The sequence below is a fragment of the Cygnus olor genome, chromosome 13 (genome assembly GCF_009769625.2).
Source record: "Cygnus olor isolate bCygOlo1 chromosome 13, bCygOlo1.pri.v2, whole genome shotgun sequence".
Classification (NCBI taxonomy): Eukaryota; Metazoa; Chordata; class Aves; order Anseriformes; family Anatidae; genus Cygnus; species Cygnus olor.
This window is the reverse complement of record NC_049181.1, coordinates 79,972-103,012: the sequence shown is the minus strand read 5'-3', so window position 1 is coordinate 103,012 and position 23,041 is coordinate 79,972. Positions and strand designations below refer to the sequence as shown.

General features: G+C 41.3%; 2 protein-coding genes across 2 annotated transcripts in view; one reads left to right on the top strand and one right to left on the bottom strand.

Moving 5' to 3' along the window:
- The first annotated feature begins 2,896 nt into the window (after positions 1-2,896).
- LAS1L (LAS1 like ribosome biogenesis factor) overlaps positions 2,897-23,041 on the top strand; it is a 29,857-nt gene continuing 9,712 nt past the window's right edge. Inside the window, exons 1-12 of the mRNA XM_040572818.1 lie at positions 2,897-3,103; positions 3,751-3,876; positions 4,070-4,139; positions 5,245-5,326; positions 6,520-6,720; positions 7,761-7,807; positions 9,361-9,470; positions 15,091-15,176; positions 16,119-16,334; positions 17,493-17,628; positions 18,695-19,074; positions 21,627-21,768. Of these exons, the coding sequence (XP_040428752.1) occupies positions 2,931-3,103; positions 3,751-3,876; positions 4,070-4,139; positions 5,245-5,326; positions 6,520-6,720; positions 7,761-7,807; positions 9,361-9,470; positions 15,091-15,176; positions 16,119-16,334; positions 17,493-17,628; positions 18,695-19,074; positions 21,627-21,768 (1,769 nt within the window). The 5' untranslated portion in view covers positions 2,897-2,930. The remainder of the gene's footprint in view (positions 3,104-3,750; positions 3,877-4,069; positions 4,140-5,244; positions 5,327-6,519; positions 6,721-7,760; positions 7,808-9,360; positions 9,471-15,090; positions 15,177-16,118; positions 16,335-17,492; positions 17,629-18,694; positions 19,075-21,626; positions 21,769-23,041) is intronic.
- Positions 13,214-23,041, bottom strand: part of ZC3H12B (zinc finger CCCH-type containing 12B) — a 56,304-nt gene continuing 46,476 nt past the window's right edge. The window contains exons 12-14 of the transcript XR_005824136.1: positions 20,481-20,598; positions 15,379-15,597; positions 13,214-14,529 (exon numbers count right to left, since the gene is read on the bottom strand). The gene's annotated coding sequence lies outside the window, so the exon portion shown is untranslated. The remainder of the gene's footprint in view (positions 14,530-15,378; positions 15,598-20,480; positions 20,599-23,041) is intronic.

The window sequence follows — 23,041 nt, the reverse complement described above, 5'->3', positions numbered from 1 at the left end:
TAACAAATATTTTGTAATGGGCAGAATTTCTAGATTTGTTTTTCTATTGACTCACATTGAGAAACACATGTTCTGAACTATGCAATCAGGTATACTCATGTTAGTCCAAAGTAGCGTAGGCTTCATTAACTGCACTTGTGCTAGAATATAAAAGGAATTTTAGCTTTCCAGTATAAGCAGAGAATGCTCATAAAAACCTGTTGAGGATGATTAACAGTTCTGCAAACAAAATCTTGCTTCTGAATATTGAATAAAAAGCTTAAGCTACCCTAAAATCCAGACAGTCTTGGGGAAAGACAGAACCAATCTACAGAAGGGCCTGTAGCTACTCAGAACAATCCTCAGTACTGTTGAAAACAAGGGTCTGAAAGACATCTCATCTGGAAGAAAAGTCCTTTTGAATATTTGGAACAAGCATATCCACCCAGTTTCTTTGGCCTCAGACATTCATTAAGCAAAACTGTTGATGGAAATTGTCTGTTCTCTTTCTCTTTCAACTTACTAACAGGTATTTAAACTCAAGAGGGTCACTGTTATTCAATATTTTCCTAGATATGGACTCCATACACTAAAGAACAATGGAGCAAGTAATCCTGGAAATCACTTCCATGCACACGAAGGACAAGAAAGTCATCTGATGTTTTTGCTTCTCCTTCTGATTGACAAAAACCAGACAGACTTCACACCTCCTCAGCCTTCAAGCTAGGTAGCTGATTCCTGCAGAGAAAGACAGACTGTTCTTCTGATTTGTGGGATATTTTCTTGTAAAGAAATTAGATATCCAAAAGTCTGACCTGTATGGTTAAGCAGCTTCAACAAGTTTTGGCATTACCTGCTTGTATTCTATAGGTTATATAGGAAATGGGTGAATAGGCTAAAATCAGGATAACATATTACACTTACCTTTTCTGAATGTCAGGCTAGGTAAAAATGTCCTTTTGTACATTGCTGTATGTTCTTCCTCAATAAGATAATATGCAAGAAGCTGAGGCACAAACTACAACATCAATTTGCTCAGGATCATAAGGCCAGATACCTCCTGTTACATCCAGCAACAAAGTCTAAGTCTACCCTTTCATCAGATCACAAAAGGTAAATATTTACATTCAGATAGAATGTTGTATTGTCACCCTTCACAAACATTTTTTTACCTCTATATAGACAGAAATAGTTCTTTCAATTTTCTGCACAACTTGGTTTTATGTCAATGGGTAACATAAATATACAATAAAGCAAGTATTTTCTTAGTATTTTTCAATTTCTATGCTGGTAAAAATTACAGATTCAGCTATTCCCCTACTTAATCTCTCAAATATGTTTAGAGAAGAGAAACAACGCAGCAGACAATGAAAAATTACCTACAAACTGTTTTTCAAAGAAAATGGTACACTACAGAATTTCATATAGGTGCAGCCATAAAATCAAAACTTTTACTAAAGAAGGGGGAGGTGAGTGGTCGTCCCCTTATTTTGGAAAATCCATGCATTTGTAACCCATCCATACAATGACGATTTTGACCTCCTGATGTACTCAGCTTAAGAAAGGGAAGTAAATCTGACTGGAAAAAAAACAGGTGAATACATTAATCTAGGTTACATTACATAAACCATGACCTTTGATCAAACCCCAGAACACATCTAAAACTTGTATTTATAACACACACTATACAATTCATTATGGACCAATGCAGGAAAGCAGCTGTACTGCAATCAGAATTTTACTGTATCAGCACACGCCTTTGTGTATTACTGTGTCTAAGGAGCACTATCTTAAGAGTTCCCTGTCTGCTTGTTTGGATGCAGGTCCCTATTCCCCAGGCATGCAAAATGATTTTCCAAAGTGCCAATTTTTGCAAGTTACAGCTGCACGAAGAGGGCAAGGTGGCGCTCTCAGGAAGGTACTATCTGAAAGAAAATATTAACAGAAATGCTTTTTCTGTGATCTCATTTACAAAGCTTATTTACCACAGTAGTAGAAGGATTGGATTTTGGTCGATTTCTGCTGTGGCTCAACTTCATTTTTATCCACTGCTTTTGCTTAGGGTCTTTATTCTCCTTAGTAACAGAAAATCTATCAATCAAACAAACAAACAAAAAAGTTCAATTTTTTATTATGATTATTAATTTTAAAATTGTTAAATTTAAATGTCATCTAATGTGATTTGACTCAGATCACACATCAAGCTCCTGGTAGGGCTGAAAACCCCCACATCTTGTGTATAATACTCTGTATTTTCCAGCGGGTCTTCCTAAGTAACCAGAACCTAAGGCTTAGCTTTGCTGCTGGCAACGTCACTGAGAGCAGCTCCCATGGGCTTCCAGCTCCAGCACGTTTTTCCCATCCCACCTTGCGGTTCTGTCTTCCCCTGGCCTCTAACATAAGCATATTCCTGGGCTCGCACAAACTGCCCGACGAGAATCATAGAATCACAGAATCACAGAATAACCCGAGTCGGAAGGGACCCGCAAGGATCATCGAGCCCAACTCCTGGCACCACACAGGTCGGCCCAAAATTTCAGACCATGTGACTAAGTGCACAGTCTAAACGCTTCTTAAACTGCGACAGGCTTGGTGCAGTGACTGCTTCCCTGGGGAGCCTGTTCCAGTGGGCGACCACCCTCTCGGTGAAGAACCTCTTCCTGACGTGTAGCCTAAACCTCCCCTGCCTCAGCTTGATACCATTCCCGCGGGTCCTGTCACTGGTGACTAAGGAGAACAGATCGGCGTCACTGGTGACTAGAGAGAATAGTTCGGCGAGAGAACAGGCGATTAAAACAAACAAACAAACAAACAAACAAACAAAAAAAAACACACACCACAAGCCCCACGTCCCAGCACCCTCCCGCCGCCCCTGGGCAGCCGGAAGCGGCGCGCCCCGCCCCGAGCCGGGCCGGCGGAAGCCGGGCGGGGGGCGCGGGGCGGGCGGCGGCATGGCGGGCGGGCGGCAGTGGCTGTGCGGGACTCGCAGGCGGCTGAAGCCGCTGCGGACGGTGGTGGCGTGGAGGGGCAGGGCGGAGTGGGACCAGGTGATGGTGGGGCTGTACTGCGGGGACGGCCGGCTGCAGCAGGAGGCGCTGGATCGGGTCTCGGCCTGGAAGAGCCGGTAGGGGCCGCGCGCCGGCGGGGAGTGGGAGCAGGGAGCGGCCCTGCGGAGCCGTCGCTGCCTCCCGGGCCGCCCCCTGCGGTCCCTGAAGCGGCCGTGCCGGCTGCGCGCCCCGGGCTGCTCCGGCACGGCCTGTCGGGGCCGAAGGGCCGGCCGCGGTGGCGTGCGCAGCCGCGGACGCCTCGCCCTGGGGGACCCCTTCTCTGGGCAGGCGCCTTCGGACACACGGATGGCGCCGGTGATAGGGGGCGCGGGGGGAGGCAGGAGCCCTGCGTGCCCGCAGCTTCCCGGACTCGTTCTGCTCAGGACAGCGCGGCGCTCTGAGCGCGTCCGGGGCCCCCACGTCGCTTTACTCTGTGTTGCCTCTGCTGCACCGTAAAGGAATCCGGTCCAGTTATAGCGACTCGTGCTGTATGAGTGACATGAGTGCTGACGTTTGGCATGTCAGTAGGTATTCATTTAACCTGCCTAGGAGCAGCTGTGTAATCACTGTTCCAAATAAAAGTCTTCTGGAAGAAGCCTTACTGTCTGCATACCTGTTCTCAGGCTGCTTAGTACCACAAAGCACAAAAAGTATTGTGAAGGCTACCCTTTTTGTAGGGGGACTGTATCCTTGTGAGGCTGCTCATCATTTCTTTAATTTCTAGGTATGGCCCCAAAATGCCTCTTGCAGTGGATTGTACTGCCGAACTGATTCGTTGCAAGGTTCTGGATTCATCTGGCAGACTGAGGTCACACGAGCTCATCCTGTCCTATGGTCTGGCCCTTGTAAGGTAGGACTCTGAAGGCCTCTGTCCTGCAAGGAAAAGAGAGATCTGGACAGAGAGCATTATTCAGCTGTCTCATTTCACTTTAGGTCTCTGGGACCCCAGTGTTGTATGGTTTGTGGGGGATTTGTCTCTGGGGTTCCAAGTTTCTTTGCAGCTTTTGATAAAGTTATTTATCTTTTCTGTAACCTGCATGCAGATTTGTCAACTTGATCACAGAAAGGAAACAGAAAATGGTCAGCATTCCACTGAGACAATTAGCCATAGAGGTAAATATTTAATAAAAGTTAACCAATAACTTATGTATATACAGAGAGCATGTACGTTGGCTATTAATAACATTAGGAGGAGTTGTCAGGGTCATTCTTTCATAAGCAAATAATGGATACGGATGCCTGTACACTCCAACTGCAAAGCTGTGAAGGTGCTTGATGTTCTTTAAAGTCACATTAGGAGTAACAAAGGCTGATGATGTTCACTAAAACATTTTGAATCCTGTGTGATTGAATCTTTAGATGCAAATAGTCCCACTTGACATACATGCCACCTGTTTTTATTACTGAGAGATGGAAAAAGAGCTAAATCTATAGTTTATAAATTCAATTCTTTGAGAACCAAGATAATGCATTAAAAGCACTTAGTTATATTTGCAGGCATTTTCATCTTGTCATTCTCAGTTGTTTAAGGTGAGTTTCTGTTTGGAGGATGGAAGATTCAAGGTGTAGTAGTAACTTGAGTCCTTTTATTGCCAGCTGCACTGAGCATCGTTTCTGGGTTTGAACAGCAAATTTTGATAGGGATGAACAGATAGTATTTGAGACTCCTAGATATGCAGCCTTGTCCAATGACTCTATATGGGAATGGAGAATTGTCTTTTGTTTGTTTGTTTTTTAAGAAAAGTGCTGCTACTCACTTTTTAACACTGATCAAACTTGCAAATAGAGACCTTTAATAATTAAAGTCAGTTATCCATGGGAAAAATGCAAATACAACTTACAGTATATATGATTTGAGTATTTTGTATGATATGATCATATCTTCATTACAAACTGTCATCCAGAATGTTTCATCAGTTTAAATACAGTTTAACTGGTTGATACATCATTAAGTTATACATAGTGCCTCTGACTGAAAAGACAGCTGTTGTTGCAAGAAAAGTTGAAAAACTTAAACTGCGAAATCCGGCGTTTGTATGGATGCTAGGCCCCAGGAGGACCGGGGTCAGAGAGGAGGGGTCTCAGCCCACCCTTGAAAGGGGAAGCTAGAGAAGTTGTTCCCACTCGGGAAGAGGTTGTCTGCAGCCTTGCAGAGCTGCGTACGGTTGGACCCGATGCCGTGGGAGTTGTGTGGTGATGCCTGTTGCTGCTTTTGCAGGTGGATATCCCCATCTGGGTCGTGGATCTCCGCCATGAGCTGACCCACGGGAAGCTGCCCCACCTGGCTCTGTGCCGCAAGGGTGAGTGCCACTGTCGGATGGTGTGGGAGGGCCTTGCCTGCAGTGCACTCGGGCAGCGGTGTCCCCTCAGGCCGCATCACAACAGGTACAGAGCCCTGAGGGGAGCAGCCCTCCCTGCTGGGGCCCTGCTGAGCGGGCTGTGGGCTCATCCTCATGGGGAGAGTTGTGGTGTGAAACGCCTGTGATGGTGTGCCGCAGCCTTGTGGGGGTAGCTGAAGCGTGCCCACTGAGGAGCATGCAGAAGAGGAGGGGAAACCAAGGCTGTGGAGGGGATGTTGCTCTTCACTCTGCCCTGCCTTCTGTTGTTGGGAGAGGTGGGGCAGAATCCCAGTTTTTGGGAAGGGGAAAGTGCAACTGGATGTAGCCAACGTTAGGCTTTCAAAAAGGACTGGAGGTTCTCTAACTTTGTGGGAAGGAATGACCTTCCATTTGATGGGGCAGGTGTTCGAAGACTTTCTCCTTCCCCTGAAAAAAAATACTGGAAACAGTAGTTCAGCCCTATTGTTTCTTTACAGCACATGAAGTTCACATCAGGGAAGGAGGTGAATGCTTTTCCTGATGGTTTAGATGTACCCAAGACTGTTAAAAAAATCAGTTTAGGGGGAGATGCAGTAGGTAACGCAACCCTGAATAAATGACCAGCTCATAGTCTATGAAAGAATTCCTGGGAATTTGGGGTTAAACACTGAGGAGCCAGAGACATAACCTTCGGCAGGGTCCTAAATTGAACTTGGTAGCAAAATAGTGATGGGATAAAAGGGTTTCTCTTTCCATTCTATCTAAGGTATGCCTACTGTAGTCTGCACCAAAAAAAATAATATTTTTGCTTTAGACATTGTGTTGATAATGGGGCTATAAAAGAATTGACTTGTTTTCTCATCAGAATGCCACTGCTGGGACTTAGTTTCCGCTTACATGTGGTGTAGCTTGAGTAAGGAGTGTCCAATCTGTTTTGTTGCCAAAAAGGCAGTGGGTGGGTGTTACCAGGGCTGCAATACTGTATTGTGTGGGTTTTTGTTTTGTTTTGTTTTTCTAAACTCACTCACGTTTTCATTAATAGAATTGTATGTGATTTCAGGGTTTGTTAATGGTGTTTCTTTTCACAGTGCAAGTTAGCAATATGCCACCTGCATTTTTTGTTAAATAGGAAAGTAAACCTCACTGAGAAGAGAGTGTTTTATGTTCTCCATTAGGTTGTGATGTTGTGCTGGACTGGCTACGAAAGACATATTGGAGCCGTCAGTTGGGCAATAATTTGTGTGAAGAAAGTGAGGAGGAGGAGGAGGAGGAAGAGGAACAGGAAGCGATGGAAGCAAACACAGAATTGGACAATGACACATGGGAGGTTCAAACCCCACAGCATGAGGCCTGTCAGAAGCACAAGGAATTCCATGGTAGGTGTCCCTGGAACAATAGCAGATAAAAAGAATTAGATCTGTCCCATCCTAGCAAAACAGTGTCATCTTTGATCCCTGACAACGGATAAAGGTATACCTTCAGCTCACGTTTTGGGATTGCTTTTTGGATCTTGATGGATTCTGTGGTAACTGACTTTTCTGACCTAAGTTCAGTGAATTAGTCGCCTAAAATCTTTTACTTGTATTGAATATGCAGTATCATAATCAGTAACAGCAGTGACACAGGGATGGTTTAAGACCAAGCATTGTGAAAGTTAATTCTAGTGTTGTGACGGCCATAATTTTGGGATTGAGATGGCTACTGAAAAAGTAGACTATGTTCCTTTTACAGCCCTCAAAACATTGTCAGTTCATAACTTGAGCAGGAGCAGAATAAAGGCAGTTCAGCTAGTTTCTATGTACTTAGCATGTAGACAGGAAATCACTAGCTGCCACTAGTATGTTTAAAAAAAACAACACACACAAAAAACACAGGTGACTCAACCAGAAAATAAGCTGGTAAGACATAAAGTGCAAAAACAATGGCAGAAGTTTGGTAAACTGTTCCAGTGGTTGCTTTTTCATCACCAGAAGTCTCTGAACCCTATAATCAGGAGCTTTACTCAATAGATTTGATTGACTTACTGGAGGAAGCCTTCTAGTCTGTTTCAAGTGAGATTTTAGAGTAGCTTCTCTCAGGCTGAGAAAGTTGGGGTTCTTCAGCCTGGAGAAGAAAAATCTCAATGGACACCTTATAGTGGCCAATTCTTGGTTTTTTTTTGAGCTGTCTGCATTTATCCAACTTGTCTTTGTCCACTGCTAGTGATAAAATACTGAACCCCTAGTTCAACACCACTTGATAAGATTTACATTGCCAGAAAAGTCTGGAAGTTGCAGGAGTCTTCAGAGTATTGCCTAAGACAGAGCTGCAGCTCACAGCTGTAGAACTGCAGAACTAAGCAGCTTGCCTATATGCAAGAAAACATTGTATAGTTGATCCATTCCCTGTTTAAACTATATATTATGCTTATTTCTAGAAAAAGTCAGAGATGTGCTGATATCCTACAAAGATGAGCAATTTCGGGTAAGTATAGTCTGACCTGCTTTTCCCTTTGCTCAGACAGAATTCTGTTTTACAGGTGGTATTTCACAGAATCATAGAATATCCTGAGTTGAAAGGGACCCCATTAAGATCATTGAGTCCAACTTCTGGATTATATCCAAATTATGTCCAATGTTCATCACTTAAAATTGGGTTTAGAAGAATTTACAGTGTTGGTAGGTAGGTTGTTGACAGAATACAAACATCAGCAAAAAAAAAAAAGTGTTAATTCCTCTAAAGGATAAATGTAAGGCCTGAAGTCACTGGAGAAATAACTTTAGCTTTCAATTCATTTCTCACCTACTTTTTGAATACTTGAGTGTAGGATTCTGATGGGATCCTAGTGGTTGCATTATTCAGCTACCCCACCACCACCACCACCACCAGTTGTTTTGTCTTTAAAGCTTTTCAAAATATTCCATCGTCACACTGTCAAGTCAGAATGGAGAGAGTTATATTTGCTTGCAGTTTGAGTGTGCTTTAAAGCAACTGTTCACAGCCAAACACCTGTTAGATGTACAATTCTTTTCCTTGCCTTCTGAAAAAATATGGGGAGCTATGAGGGAATTCTTTTCAATCTGTATAGCTCTTTGGTTTGGAGGGCTTGTCTTTTCATTCATGCTTTCTTATTTCAAAGAAATTTAATAAAGTATAATTATAAAAATGACTAGGCATGTATTGGGCCTCTCCTGTCATCTTAGAGGAAAAAGTGAGAATTTCATTACTGTTCCTGAGCAGAAAAACTAATTACTATTTCCATAAATTCAAGGGTGTTTTTTATTTTGGATTCGTATTTTTTGGTCATTTTCCCAGGATTACTTTGTTTTGAGGGTAATGCGAAGTAGGGGAGTAGGAAGAAAGATTGTGTAGAAGGAGAAAACCTGGGCTTTGCGTTATTCTTAAAACTGCAAATGATAAAAGTTCCTGCATTCTTCCCATACTAGCTTTTCTTTCTTCATTCTTTCCGCAGTTCTGGGTAAGTTAAGACATTTATAGGAAAAACACAATTGTAATCAAAATTAAGTTTGTTTTCATCCCCTGGCAATCATAGGAGCATTTAATGACTAAGGCTTAATGAAGTAATTCTGTCTGTAGTCTAGGGGTTTATATATGCCAATCTCTCTATCCCATTAACAGCTGTTAATGAAAGCACAATACCCTAAGACAAACTCAGTTTGAACCAAGTAATCTTGATTTCTAGGCCCCTGCTTTATTCTCTAATCCATATTCATTTATTAGATTCAGCCAGATAGCCTTCCTTTTATACTGCTACTGCATTATATTCAAGGATGTAGTATGTTGCTTATTTTTAGAGACTCCTTGGTGCCACCTTTTAATGCAGTTTTTTTTTTTCTGAGTATGACATGACTTATATTAATTTTTAATATACCCCTAGGAAAGGGAACTTTGTGAGTCTTTTTCAAGTGCTCTTTATGAAGTACATATCACATGGGCATCTGGTTTTCATAGCAGTGCCTTTCTGTTGACCATTGGAGTATATTTTCTGTTAACACTTGGATTTTTCCTTCACTCAGGTTATGCAGACAGTCCAGTCTGTTTCGAAGTCTCGAGAATTGTGGACTAATTCTTCTTCAGAGGTGGACTGGATTTTGGCTCAGATCAAAGACTTGATGCAAGAGAACAGGTACATCTCTGATAAGGAACTGAGGTGAAAGGTACAGTGCAGAGCTGAGCCTGTACACCTGTTGCACTACCTTTTCACTGTGTGTTGTTTAGCTGATCCTGGAAAAGGCAATTGGTTGATTTCCTCAACATCTTTGAGCACTGAGTTGTTAATCTATGTTAATGAATAATGTTTCTCATGCTAGATGGTCTCCCAAGTGTTGGGTGCTGTCTCTGTTTTTACTGTGCTGACCCTCAGGCATGTCAACATCTTCAGTGTCTTCAAAAGCTCTCCCAAGAACCTTGGATATACTTTGATTTCACAGTAATCTTTAGAATTTTTCAAAATTGTAGGGCGATAGTCGGCCTCTTCTGTATTTTATATCCTTCTACTGCTACAGGGCCTATTGGACCCAGCGTGCTGACACTTTATTATTGCTGTATAAATTTGCATGAAGACCCTGTCCCACTCCAATAAATGTAATCAGTGTAACTCTAGAGGGGAGAGACAATCAAATTATAAACTTGAGCCATATCTTGTGATGTTTTGAATATAGATATATATATATGTCATGCAAGCTGCCGATTAGCTTAAGAGGTTATCAGATCTTGTGCCAAAACAAAACACTGAGAAAGAGACTTGCACCTTGCCCATCAGTGGCTGAGCATGGACAAATGAGCAAGAAGGCATGAAGTTTCTATATCAAGAAGCATAACTTATTAAACATGGGAGTTCTATAACACTTAAACTGTTGCTAGAAGGTTGGAAGGTATTGGTGGAAGCAAGCAATTGCACCTATTTCTGATTCTGATACCCTTTCTCTAAGCATCCTCTCTGTTGGCCACTCTCAGGACACTGATGGACTAAAGTCTGGCCCAGTGGAGCTGCTTTATATATAAAAAGATATTTGAGCCTGGCATCAGTTACATGATAGAGAGGAAACAGATTGCCACAGTACAAAACAAGAATTGTGAAAGGTCTGAGTGAGAACAAGAGACTTCAATCTTACGTGAAATGGGTTTGGTGGGGTATGTTCAAGCAAGGGGTGTAATGTCTTGGTAACAGTTAAAAGATCTTAGAAAGACCCGTTTCATATAATGAAACTGAAGTAGTAAAGATCTTAAGGTTGTTATGTAGTTGGGATTTTTTCCACTGTTGCCTTGCTGGCATGCTCTCCTATTAGTTTATGACTGCAAGACTTAATTGTCATGACAGTACTGTCTTATAAGTATGTGATCAAGACAAGTAGTTAATTTGGTAAATGCCATGCTTTTGATTCACTTGCTGTGCACTGATTCTCAAAAACATGCTTTTGGTATCCTGTGAAAGTGCGTTGAATCACATCCTAGCAGTTCTGGTCATTAATTTTGTATGAACCACTTGTTGCACCAGCTCTTGCTATTTGTCCCATGCAGCTACACAAGCTGTATTCAGCCCTGATTGTGTGGATTTCCAAAAGAATCAAGAATGTGCTTCAACTATCAAATTAAATCTTCCCCCAGAATACTCAGAATCTAGATGCTTTTGACTCCATTTGTGGCCTTTGAGGCACCTGTGCTTCCAAGTAGTCCTAATTTAGCTGTGAAATACCACATGCTAGGAGATGAAGAGAGGAGTTGTTGTAGCTTCGTTTTTGAAACCCTTGGAACTGATGTGATATGTGAAGCTACAAGCACTTGGAATACCCAGCCAGTTTCCAGGGCTCTCCAGTACTTGTTCTTTACTACCTGCACAGCCAAACTGTGCTAACATTTTTCCCTTTAAGTAATTTCAAGTTTCTGTGTCAAGTACCTCACACGCTACATCTTGCTGTGAATTTCACAGGTGATTCTCAGAACTCTTTAGGCTGAATTCACCATCGTATCTGTTCTTAAATTGTTAGAATGGACAGCTAGTGAATGGGATGGGATTCTGAGGCAGGGCTATTGATTAAAACTTCACTAGTGGCTGGGCATTATTGGGAGGGCGAGGATGTGGGGAAGCTGCTTTTGAGTTTGTTCAGTGAAAGGATAATGGCATATGTGAGTATTATGACATGAGATCCTAATATGGAGATACCATTTACCCCAAATGTGTAGTAAAAAGAGGAATTTCCCTTTGGAAAGACTCGGAGTATTTCTCTTTGGAAATACTAACTTTAATAAAAAACACCACCAATGACAACAAGCTAATATCAATAGCTAATTTTCTTCTTTGCAGTAGACTGAGTATCTCTAGAGCGTTTTCTAACTCTTAAGATACTGGTAGCAGTCTGACTGGAGGTGGTGCTTGTGTACAGCATCAACAGTTACCATAGCTTGTGGTAAGTAGCCTATCTGCTGATAAGGTTGGTTGTACTTTCCCCTCACTTCTGAAGGGTGCTCTCAAGCAAATAGCAAATACTCTGAGAGCAGTATGGCAGGAGGATCCCATGTTAGCCTGTTTTGCAAGAGTTTGTTTTCCTGCCATTAGCGTGGCACCTCTGAAACAATTTAACAGGCTTGAATTCAAGTGCTGCTTTAAGCTGTTTGAATCTACTTTGGTGGACTTCTGTTCTATTCAGGGTGATGTAACCAGAATATATATATAGCAGCCCTTTTTTGCATGACTGTACAAAATACTCTGGTCTGGCAGATGTAGAGAAGACTTGAAAAGTAATCATCCCAAACCCAACTGCACCTCTAGCTTGGATGGAATATGTGCATTGTCATGTGCTGATGAGCAGCTTCTGTTTATATGCTCCAAAAGTGCATGCACATAGATCTGTTCTTCTGGAAAGCTGTTACTCTGGCTAAGCAGTTAAGATCCTTCAGTGTTGCTGTTACGATGGCCACATTGTGTCTGAACAAAGCATTTATATGCTACACTAGCTTACATAAAGAAGATGTCATTACCAACAAGTGCTAAATCCCGGTAAGAACAAGTTGAGCTTGTTGAACATGACATACAATCAAACAAATCACAAGTACATTCCTCTTATGGAGGGTGAGACAGAGGCTGATTGGAAGCCTCAGAATGGTAGAGCAAACTCTAGGATTTGTCACTCACTCCCCTACTTCATCCCTGAGCACCTACTTCATCTCATGCTATTTTATTCTAGCATCCAGCTGCAACTTTTAAAGAACACAAGCTGTTATAGTTAATGGAAGGCTGTGCCTATATCCATTGTTTTAACCACCTACACATTTTCTTTAAGAGCCTGGAATGATTAAAAGTAGTTCCCAGAAAGGATTCATACATGTGCCTTCTGCTTGTTAATCATAGCATGTTAACTGTATCGAAAATGAGACCCTATCACACTGGTTTCCATCGACCTTCATATTGCAACATAAATACAATATTATGTCATGGGGTTTCTCTTAAGTGCAGATTCATCTTACTCTAGAGGAAATTCTCCATTAAATGTTCGTATGGGAATGGTCACAGATTCACTTAGTCCTTCTGAAGCTGAATAAAAGCTCTGCTTCTGTAGAGCCCTTTGCTACCAGTCCGTTCTTCATTTTTTGCCACATGACATTTTTGTTTGAGAAGATGAATAGTGTTATGCTACCAAAGCAACGAGTAGGCAAGTGCTTATAATCAAGTCACTTTTTACTAAATAAAAAAGAAACTCCATAAGCTCTCAGCATGTGTTTCTGTGTATATTTTTATATAAATGAGCACAGTGGTTTTTAGAAGTTATTTATGAATACTGTTGTGGTAATTGCATCTGCTTTGCTTCAACTCTGCACTGAAATGCTGCAGCTGTCTTATTCATTCTGTCACACAGAATCTGTCATGTGTCATGAATGCAGCTGGGTTTGTGGTTCCTCAGTGGCCTCTGTGAAGATTTCTGAAGAGTTTTCTGGAGAACTGACTGATGGTGATTTCCTTCTCAGCTGAAGATGGAGTTGTTCCAGCAGTCTCTTGTATTTCTGAAGATGTTTAAATTAAAGACCCTGAGAGCTTTTTGCTTTCATTTAAGAGAGATTTTTTTTTTTCTTTTGATCTTTCACTCCTGGGAAATAGACTAGCTGGGGAGGGAGGAAAGCTGATGTGGAATGTATTGACAATTTTGTGACTTCATTACGTTTGGAGACTTGGATTATGGACTCGGGGATAACAGAGCTTATGAGTTCTCTTGAATATGTCAAGCGACCTACGAAAGTAGTTTTCTAATTTAGAATACCTATGCATTTGTGGATAAAACCTTTTGTTTCCACTATCAACATATCCTGTAATTTGTACTGTTCAGAGGGCAGAAGATTCCTTTAACACTAAAGCACTATGAGCTAACTGCAAAGAATCCTCTGCTGTCTGCTTCAGAGAACTTACCCAGTGGACCTTTCTTAGTCACGTTCTTCTACTTAGATGGCTCTCTACTGAAGCTACTGTCTGCATGGATATAGCCTTAAATAGTTGGTGATGAGCCGTCATTGCATGTAGGAATAATGATAATTATCCTGGAACAGTTTCTAGAAAAGAGAAGGATTAATTCTTGATTTTGTTCTCAGAAACAAATTACATTCTGCTGCCTGCCTTCTGATCTCCCAGCACATTATCTACTAGTGACAAAGTGGCGTGGTGTGTGTGTGTTTTCTTCTGCACTCACAGCTCTTCAGCTTCTGTTTGTACCTATAAAAACATACATCAGATCTAAGTCATACCTGCATGTTTAGATTTGGAAATCATCCCTTTTGGAGGAGACAAATCTTCTCACCCATTCTATACCAAAATATGCCATGTTTGATACGGGTACTACCATTCCAAATCCAGTGATGCTAATGGCTTCAGCAGTTGTTTCTGTGGAATTAGTTCAGTGCCTGAAAATGGCTGTTTATTCTGAGAAGTGTTTACTTTAGCACTGTATCTTTGCTTGGATAGAAAAGCTCATGGATAGAAGATGGAAACATGAATGGAATAACTCAAGCATATGGCTGTATATGGAGGCAGTGGGAATTTTATTTTTGTCCATTTTGTTGTGTTTTACTTTCAAGCATCAGTTCAGCTTACCTGGGTGGGTGTCCTCAGTTTCCCTCTTGTATTAAGCCAGCCTAGTAGCAGATGGGTCCTTTAGCTGGAGAATTCAATGTTGTCAGACTAACTGTAGTTCAAAGAATAGCTGTAACGGCAGGAGACATTCAAAAAAGAGCTGTAGTTGCCATAGGTGAGAATAATTGTGACCCTACTGCAGTGAATATGCTGAACAACTGTGTGAATAGGGTGTTGAGAAGTGCCCTGCCAGCAAGCCAGCAGGGTTGGGTTTTCCACTTAAATTTAATCTAGCTCTTTGGTCCTCGGTCCTCGGATCTTGGCTGATCTGCTGGCAGGCAACTTGAATCATGCTTAAAATCATAGGTATTTAAGTATGATAAATGGTTCATGACAAAAATTCCTGTACTATTTTTAAAATACCTATGGCAGATATTTCCCTCTGCACCTCAAGCAGAAGTGTTTGCTTCAGGGTTCTGGTTCTGCTCCACTTGGTGTAGTTGCATATTCACTCCAAGTCTAATTGGGATGTATGCAGCCCAAAACTGGTGTAAGGTTTTAGTGCCTTACAACAAACTACATCACCTCCACACAGCTTTAGTTGGCTCAAACATGTTTCAGAACTAGTGTAAGTGGTGTTTTGATATGTATGGGACTAAATGGCATTAATAAGGTTCTGTGATTGCTCTAGGGAGACAGTGGCTGAAGTTCTTCTCAGTGATGGTTTTCTCATCCCAACAGTCGATTGTCTGAAGATGTTAAATATCAAGTATGAAGGTTAGTGTTTTGGGTACCACATAGCTTACATAAAAAGTGCGTAGCCAATGTTATGTCCAGTTTTGTTCTTTTTTCCTCATTATATTGAAATCTCTAATTCTCTGCATAATTTCTTTTATTTGTCTGGGTCCTTAAACATTCTACCGCTCCCTAGACCCCGTTATGGACATGCTTAGTTATTGCTTTTGTATAAATCTCTTACCATGGAAGGATAGCTCTTCCACACTGAATGCTACTTGGCCAAAATGCCTTTCAAAGCGTGCATCTCTGCCCATATCCGTAATTGTTACTGAGGTAATGAACTCTCTCTAGTTTCTTTTCCACAATGAAGATATCAAACAAATATAAATGGTGGCTTTCTGAGCCTTAGTCACTAGTTGCATCTTAATTCCATGCTGCTGACCACTTGTGCATGGATTTTCTGCAAGAGAATTAGTTAGGTAGAGACAATGAAAAGTAACTGTTTATCTACCTGAGAGCATTTAGGAAAAATAGCTAAACAACTTTCCAAGAATGATCCTCAAATTTCTGTGGATATATTACAGTTGTAAAGTTTTAGAAGCTTTTTGATTCTATGTTGCTTTGCTCAATGTGCTTTCTCTTTGCAAGAGAAAAGTACAGAATAGCTCTTCGTTATGTGTGAAATAAACTAAAACTGGCACGGAATTAGTAAAGCAGAGTGAGGTTTTCCTGTGGTTTACTATGTGATTAGATGTAGGCATTGTATTTTTTGCTTTCGTTGGACTATTGTATTTATTGTTGATTTGCTGCTTATCTTAGTTTCCTAACATAGAAAATAATAACTCCACATTCAAGGGTGATCACAGAAAAAACCAGAACCAGTGATCACAGTACAAACTACTGAGAACAAGCAGCACACCAGTGGTTCACAAAAATTACATAACAGTGATTTTTGGCTTCTCTTTTTCCTAATTATTGCAGCAAATAAGGAGGTATGGCAATTCAGAATTCCTCAGACGTTTTACTGCTTCTGGCAGCCCTTGCTGACAGGCCTCCTTTCCCGAAGTTTTACACAGACCCTAATAGACAAAATGTTTATGAAGTTAAAGGAATGTTCTGACTCTTCAGAACTCCGTCCTCAGTTCCTGATCAACTGGATTTCTGAGATGCTGACTAGCATTGCCAGAGTTAACAGTGGTGAGTGTGTAATTTCTGTGTGAAAAAAAAAAGTAGGAGTCTCTTCTGTACCATTGCAGGAATGGGGGCGTGGTGGGTACTTTAGATTTTAAGTGCAATAACATGATTAGTACATTTTGTCATGTTAACTTAGAGCTTTCATCGTTGCGTTTCTTACACTTTTTAGCCTGCAGCTTATGTATGTTATGCATTTCTTAGCAACATTTTGAAATTACTATTTCTTTGGCAACTTGCTGTGGCTTCCTCAAGATACAAAAAACTAATCTCTCCCATGAAAGATCAGTCCAGTACTTTCAGGAAATAACAGTAACAGAAAACAAACAAACATGTTATGTTCAAATTGTTATGAGTTCCTTGTTCCCAGTTCTTTCCTCACCTAACATAAGCCTAGCTTTACAATATATTTATGTAGTCTTTCTGTCCTCCTTCAGTCCCATCCCTGGATTTGTCACACCTTCTAAACTTACACAAAAGTAAAATTAATCTTTTGTTTTCTGTGCCTAACTCCTTAGAACTGTTTAAATTGGTAAACTGTATGTTTAACTCCAGAGAGTGGCACAGAAGAGCTTTGGTTATTTGAAGTGTGTCATAGGAATTCTGTTAACAGGACTTTTATACTGTGATGTGGTATATACCTGAAGGAGATTTCCAGATGGTTAATTTTGCTACCTTCTCTGCTGGTCTGGCTAGATTTTGCCATTATCTGTGGTAATTGAAGGTCCATGTTAGATGCTTTCAGTCAACACTGAGCATGTCTGTCACGTACCAAGATCCCTGAGCATTAGCAGTCCCCCAGTTGTTAATTCTACTTACTGCAGAGCTGTCTGGAATGATCTCAGATCCCAGAAACAGTATACTGCATTTACTAGAGACAATACTGTACAAACACAGCCCTGTGGCTTTCCTGTATGGGATGCACAGAACAAGCTTGGGAGACTCTGCATCTCACTGTTGTCATATCTTGTGAAGCTAATTTAGCTGTTAGTGCATTGGCAAGTCCCTTTTAATGAGCTCAACGTATTTAGTCAGTATATCTGGTCTTGGACTTGGTTTGGAATGCCAGCTTGTATAAGGATAAGAGCTCCAGTAAAATGCAAAGGGATGAAGTGTTTACTTTTATGAGTTTTTAGCACCTTGTTTTTGTTATCTTCTTTGAAGGGAAGAAAAGACGCCGCTGTAACAAACGGGTGTATGTGAAGGAGCTGTTCCTTCAAAAAGTTCCTTTGCAGTGGATAAGACTAACTGAAAATTGCTTGGAAGCTCCCTGCTGGGCAACCCCACACCTTCTTCAGCTGTAAGTTTGATCCTGTGACCTAGAAAAAGGACAGTGAACAATGTTCTCTAACAGCTTTGGCAGCTTCCCTGTGATATGCTGAGTTATGGCTATGTTCCTTTCCCTTCCTTTGCATCTAGTAGAAATTATGGCAGGTGTGTACTTGGAATACTGCATCCAGGTTTGGGGCCCCCAGCACAAGAAGGATGTGGATCTGTTAGAACGGGTCCAGAGGAGGACCACAAAGATGATCAAGGGGCTGGAGCACCTCTCCTACGAAGAAAGGCTGAGAGAGCTGGGGATGTTCAGCCTGAAGAAGAGAAGGCTCCAGGGTGACCTCACTGCAGCTTTTAAATACTTAAAGAGGGCTTATAAAAAAGATGGAGAGCGACTCTCAATCAGATAATGACAGGGCAAGGTGGGGGAGGTATTTAGATTAGATGTTAGGAAGAAATTATTCATTCAAAGGGTGGTGAGGCACTGGAACAGGTTGCCCAGAGCTTGTGGATGCCCTATCCCTGGAATTGTTCAAGACCAGGTTAGATGAGGCCCTGGCCAACCTGATCTAGTGGGTGGCAGCCCTGCTCATGGCAGGGGGGTTGGACCTAGGTGATCTTTAAGGTCCCTTCCAACCTGAGCCATTCTGTGATTCTAGGTGTGAATAAAACCCTGCTTGTTGCTGCTCATCTCCCTATTGATTCAAGGAGGAGGAGGAGAACTTAAAAGAATTGTGCCTTTGGAATGAAATCAGAAATTATCTGTGGATTTATTAAGAAAGCAACTTAGAAGAAAAGTGATATAGTAGCAGAGATGTTATTGCTCATGCAGGTGGTATGGGTTTAGCACAGGTGGCACCTTTTTCAAATAAAAATAGCAAAGCACAAATTCAGTTAGAAGTATCCCATGTCCTTAATTTTAATCACAAAGAAGGAGTATTCCAGCAGCCACTATTTAGGAATAATCAAACTTGCCTTTTAGTGGAGATATATGAGGAAGCTCACACTTAAAAGGCTGCTCAGCTTGATAAACCTTCATTTAGAATCTCTTTTTGCTTTTAAAACTTTTACATTGCCCTTTTCCTGTCTAGGATCCTCACAAGCATGAGACCTCGTTTGCCACGTTCTTCACGGAAGAACCTTCTCTATCTCACATCCATTTACACGGAAGGAGGTGGTCCATTGTCCAGCCCAGGCCTCTTGTCAAACTACAGTGAACAGCCAATTTACACTATAGAGAGCTTACAGTGGAGGGCGAGGCAAGAAAATCAGGTTAAAAATGAAGGGCAGGCTGCAGAGAATCAAGAAGATGTGCTGGAGAAAGATGATGGTTTAGAGGAAGTAGAGGAGGAGGAAGAAGAGATGGTAACTGAAACAAATCATTTGGAAGGACTTGCTCATTCTGATAACGTGGTGGCTATTGCTGAGAAAAAGGCAGCACTGCAAGGGTCTGCATGGCAGATCACTGCAGGTAAAAAGAGTTTTTATAAGATTTAATGTTTACAATTGGTTAAGATGGTCTAAGTGAAATGCAAAGGCATGTCAGCCCTCTGGGCCTGACCAGAACTGAAGTGTGCTTCAAAAGAATTTAAATGCCAAATCCCTGAAAACTGCTTTTTTTCCAGTCTTCTGTTTATGTGCAATTGTCATCTCTCCCTAAAAGCTCTTAAAATACTGTGTTTTTTTTTCCAAGAGCACATTGCTACTTCTTCATTGACTTTTTTGTCAGGCTTCTCCAAACTCAGTGTTTAAAACTTCATTGTATCCAGTTGATGGGACAGTGTATATGCCTGCTGTGAGTGGCAAAGAAAACAAAGATATTTCTTAACCTTTGTTTGTCAGAATTAGAGATATTTGAAAGCACAGTTGGACTGCATTTGAAAGCACCAGTCAGGTTCTCAGAAGTTCCAATCTCCAGGTAAATTGCAATCATGACATGGTAGCAAGCAAGAGTTGGAAGCAAGGCAAGAACTTTGTAAAGTGAATAACGATTTATCCAGTGTTCTCTTAGCTTCTAAACGGTAGCTATACTTTCATTGGAATGGAGGATTCAACAGCTAAGAAAATTTTGGATGAGTGTTTCTGGATGGACTTAAAGACAGGAAAAGGAGGTGGTGTAGAGGAGTTAGAGGCAAAGTGGTGTTTAAAGAAAGAAGAAAAATGCAGCCACTGGAAGACAATGAACTCTTGTACCCCACTCACAGGGAAGATTTCTCAAGTTTTAAAAAAAAAAAAAAAAAAAAAAAAAAAAAAAGGACAAGGGTAGGATGTGCCTAAACGGTTCAGCTTAGTTATGCTGATGTGAACAGCTTGTTAGAGATGGATGTTTTGAGAACAGAAGCAAAATTGTCCTCTACATTAATGACTTTGGTTCTGAGCAAGCAGATCTTTTGCCAAAGGAACACACATTGTGTGTTGAACCACAAGATTTTCATGAAGATTGCATTTACGTAGTTGGTTGTGGGTAAATTTAATTTCTGTTTGAATAACATCAAGGATGTGTAGTTACCGCCCTTAAACAAATTGAAAACTAAAACCACTGTAATGACACGTGATACATCAGCTATTTACTAGGTTGCTCTCCAAAGAGAAGGCTCAGCATGTTCATTGTATATAATTGTAATTTGCCTTACAGTTGAGTTGAATGTTATCAAATACTACTTCTGCGCTTTTTAAATTGTGAAATTATAACATTTAGAAACCACCATTATATGTCAGGAGGTTTAGTTCTATTAAATGCCCAGGAAAGACATAAAAGAAAAAAATGAATAAATCTGCTGGTACTTTAAGGCAAAGTCTGGGTTTCTGGACAGATGTCAGTTAACCAAAACAAATCGTTTTCGGTCAGAGAGAAGGGTCCAAGTTTTATGTTATTACCAGGGGTCTCAAATAGTACGTGTAATTATCGCTGGCTCTCTGGAGTGTCTTATCTTTTGAAGTCTTCTGTCAGCTGGTCTTCATTGTGCAGCTAGTAAGCATTCCAGAGATAAGCGTTCTGGTATAAAGAAAGCAAGTAGGTATAAGAAATCTTATTGTCAAAACAGTGAGACATAATTTGTATCTTTAATTTAGTTAGATGTGAAATCAGAATGAAATTTAAAAGGGAATTTCCCTGTTGGGAACTGCCTATGAAAGTTTGGCATCATGATGTAAAGTATAAAGGAATGGAGTCACTGATGTTACCAGTTGTGATGGATGGTTTCCCATTGTGCAGTTTCTGGACCTCATTGGAAACCAAATTTAAAAAATGTGAAGTCATGGAGAGGAAACAGCAGTAGGTATCTGTAAAAACAAACAGCAAAATTTCCAAGACATTGTCATATTGTTTTCCTTTGCCATCTCATCACAGCCTACCTGCCTGCCCAGAATTGCTTTATTAGTTAATTCGGCTTCCCTAGCTTTCTACCCTTCTGCTTTCGTGGCTTCAGGTCCTCTTTAGTCAATACTGTTGCTGTGTAGCTGCTAATCTCAGTGAGTCTTAAAGAAGCTGATGTTCAGTTTCACTGAGGAATGATGCAAAGGTGCTGTTTTGTAACTTCATATGTGTGAAAATTGCCTTTTCCTTTTACAGGAGTATGCAGAGTGAATATTTTTATAAACCTTTTCAAAGTGAATTTTAAATTAGCATATAGTAATCAATATGTCAGTTTCAAACAAAAGTATGCTTTAATGACAGAGGTAAGTATTAAGGGTTGCTCTAGAATAGTGGGAGGTTTCTTTCAATGGACATTGCCTCACAGTGGTTTGGATAAGCTGTACTGCGTAGATAGCCTGATCATGCCTGACTCCAGATGTGTTCCTATTGTCTCACAAGGTATAGAGACTTTCTTTGAAAGAGCTAATAAGGTTAGAAAGAAAATTAGTTAAAACTATAGCTCAAACTTATTTTTGCTGAGTACCTGAGATTGCTCATGTTTGCTGAGTTGCATGAGATAGTATTTTTGGATCTGGGGGGAGTCTTGCTTTTTGAAAGTCTCTCTGGTGAGCTCAGACTTCCTGTTTATGTACTGTGTTTTTACCCAGATGAAATACAATGGAAAGACTTTCCTCTTGGGAAACTCCCAGGTCAGACAGATGACCCTGATGGTCTCATGTTGGATAGTTATTCCATGATGTCTCTGCTTGATCAGCCAGTGAGAGATGAGTGGAAGTCTCCCAATACAAAGTGAGTAATGTTATGGGCAAGACTTTGTCCCTGAACTATGAAATTTATTTATTTCTCTGTGCCTTGTGCTATAATGTGAAAAATTCAGGACTAATTTTCAAACTGTTACTTCTGTGATACTTTGACCAAAATATCTACCAATATTTGTAATACCTATTAACTGCTCTTCTCTCATGCATTTTTCAAGTAATGTGTGTGTTTGGAAGAACCTTTGTAGTGCTGATGTAATAATATAATAGTCTACTCTTCAAACTGTTTCAACTTTCACTGTTGTCTGATACTGTTAGTAAGGTACAGTATGCTGATCCTCAAGAGTTACTAACCTGCAAGTACAGAGTTTTTAAAACAAGCTACTAAGAGCTGGTGCAGAGTCTGCCTAGTGATACACTGGGATGAATAGGTTTAGTGGGAAGAACTGTGGCCTTGCAATTAAAGCATTCAGGTCTAGAAGCCAGGAAATGCAGCTAAGAGTGTTAGCTCCCCAGCATTCTTACAGCCTGACCTTGGAGAAGTCATGTAGCCTTCCCCAGTGTCAGTCTTCCCAGACTAGCTAAACTTGTACAGGAAGGGGGAGTCATTTTAAAGTGTACAGTGGTCTGATGAAGCACTTTGAGGTGCAGTAGTGGGAAAGCTTGACAGTGAGGAGAGAAGGTCTTAAGTGCAAGCTGCTGCATCTGGGTCGGAGCAATCCCAAACAGGAGTACAGACTGGGAGAACTCATTGAGAGTAGCCCTGCTGAGAAGGACTTGGGGGTTCTGGTGGACAAACAGCTTGACGTGAGCCAGCAGAGCGCACTTGCAGCCCAGAAGGCCAACTGCATCCTGGGCTGCATCAAGAGAGGTGTGACCAGCAGGTCAAGGGAGGAGATTGTCCCATTCTGCTGTGAGGCCCCACTTGGAATACCATGTCCAGGTCTGGGGCCCCCAGCACAAGAAGGATGTGGATCTGTTAGAACGGGTCCAGAGGAGGACCACAAAGATGATCAAGGGGCTGGAGCACCTCTCCTATGAAGAAAGGCTGAGAGAGCTGGGGGTGTTCAGCCTGAAGAAGAGAAGGCTCCGGGGGTGAGCTTTTAAATACTTAAAGAGGGCTTATAAAAGGGCTTATAAAAAAGATGGAGAGCGACTCTCAATCAGATAATGACAGGACAAGGGGGGGGATGGTTTTTAAACTAAAAGAGGGGAGATTTAGATTAGATGTTAGGAGGAAATCCTTCACAGTAAGGGTGGTGAAGGCACTGGAACAGGTTGCCCGGAGAGGTTGTGGATGCCCC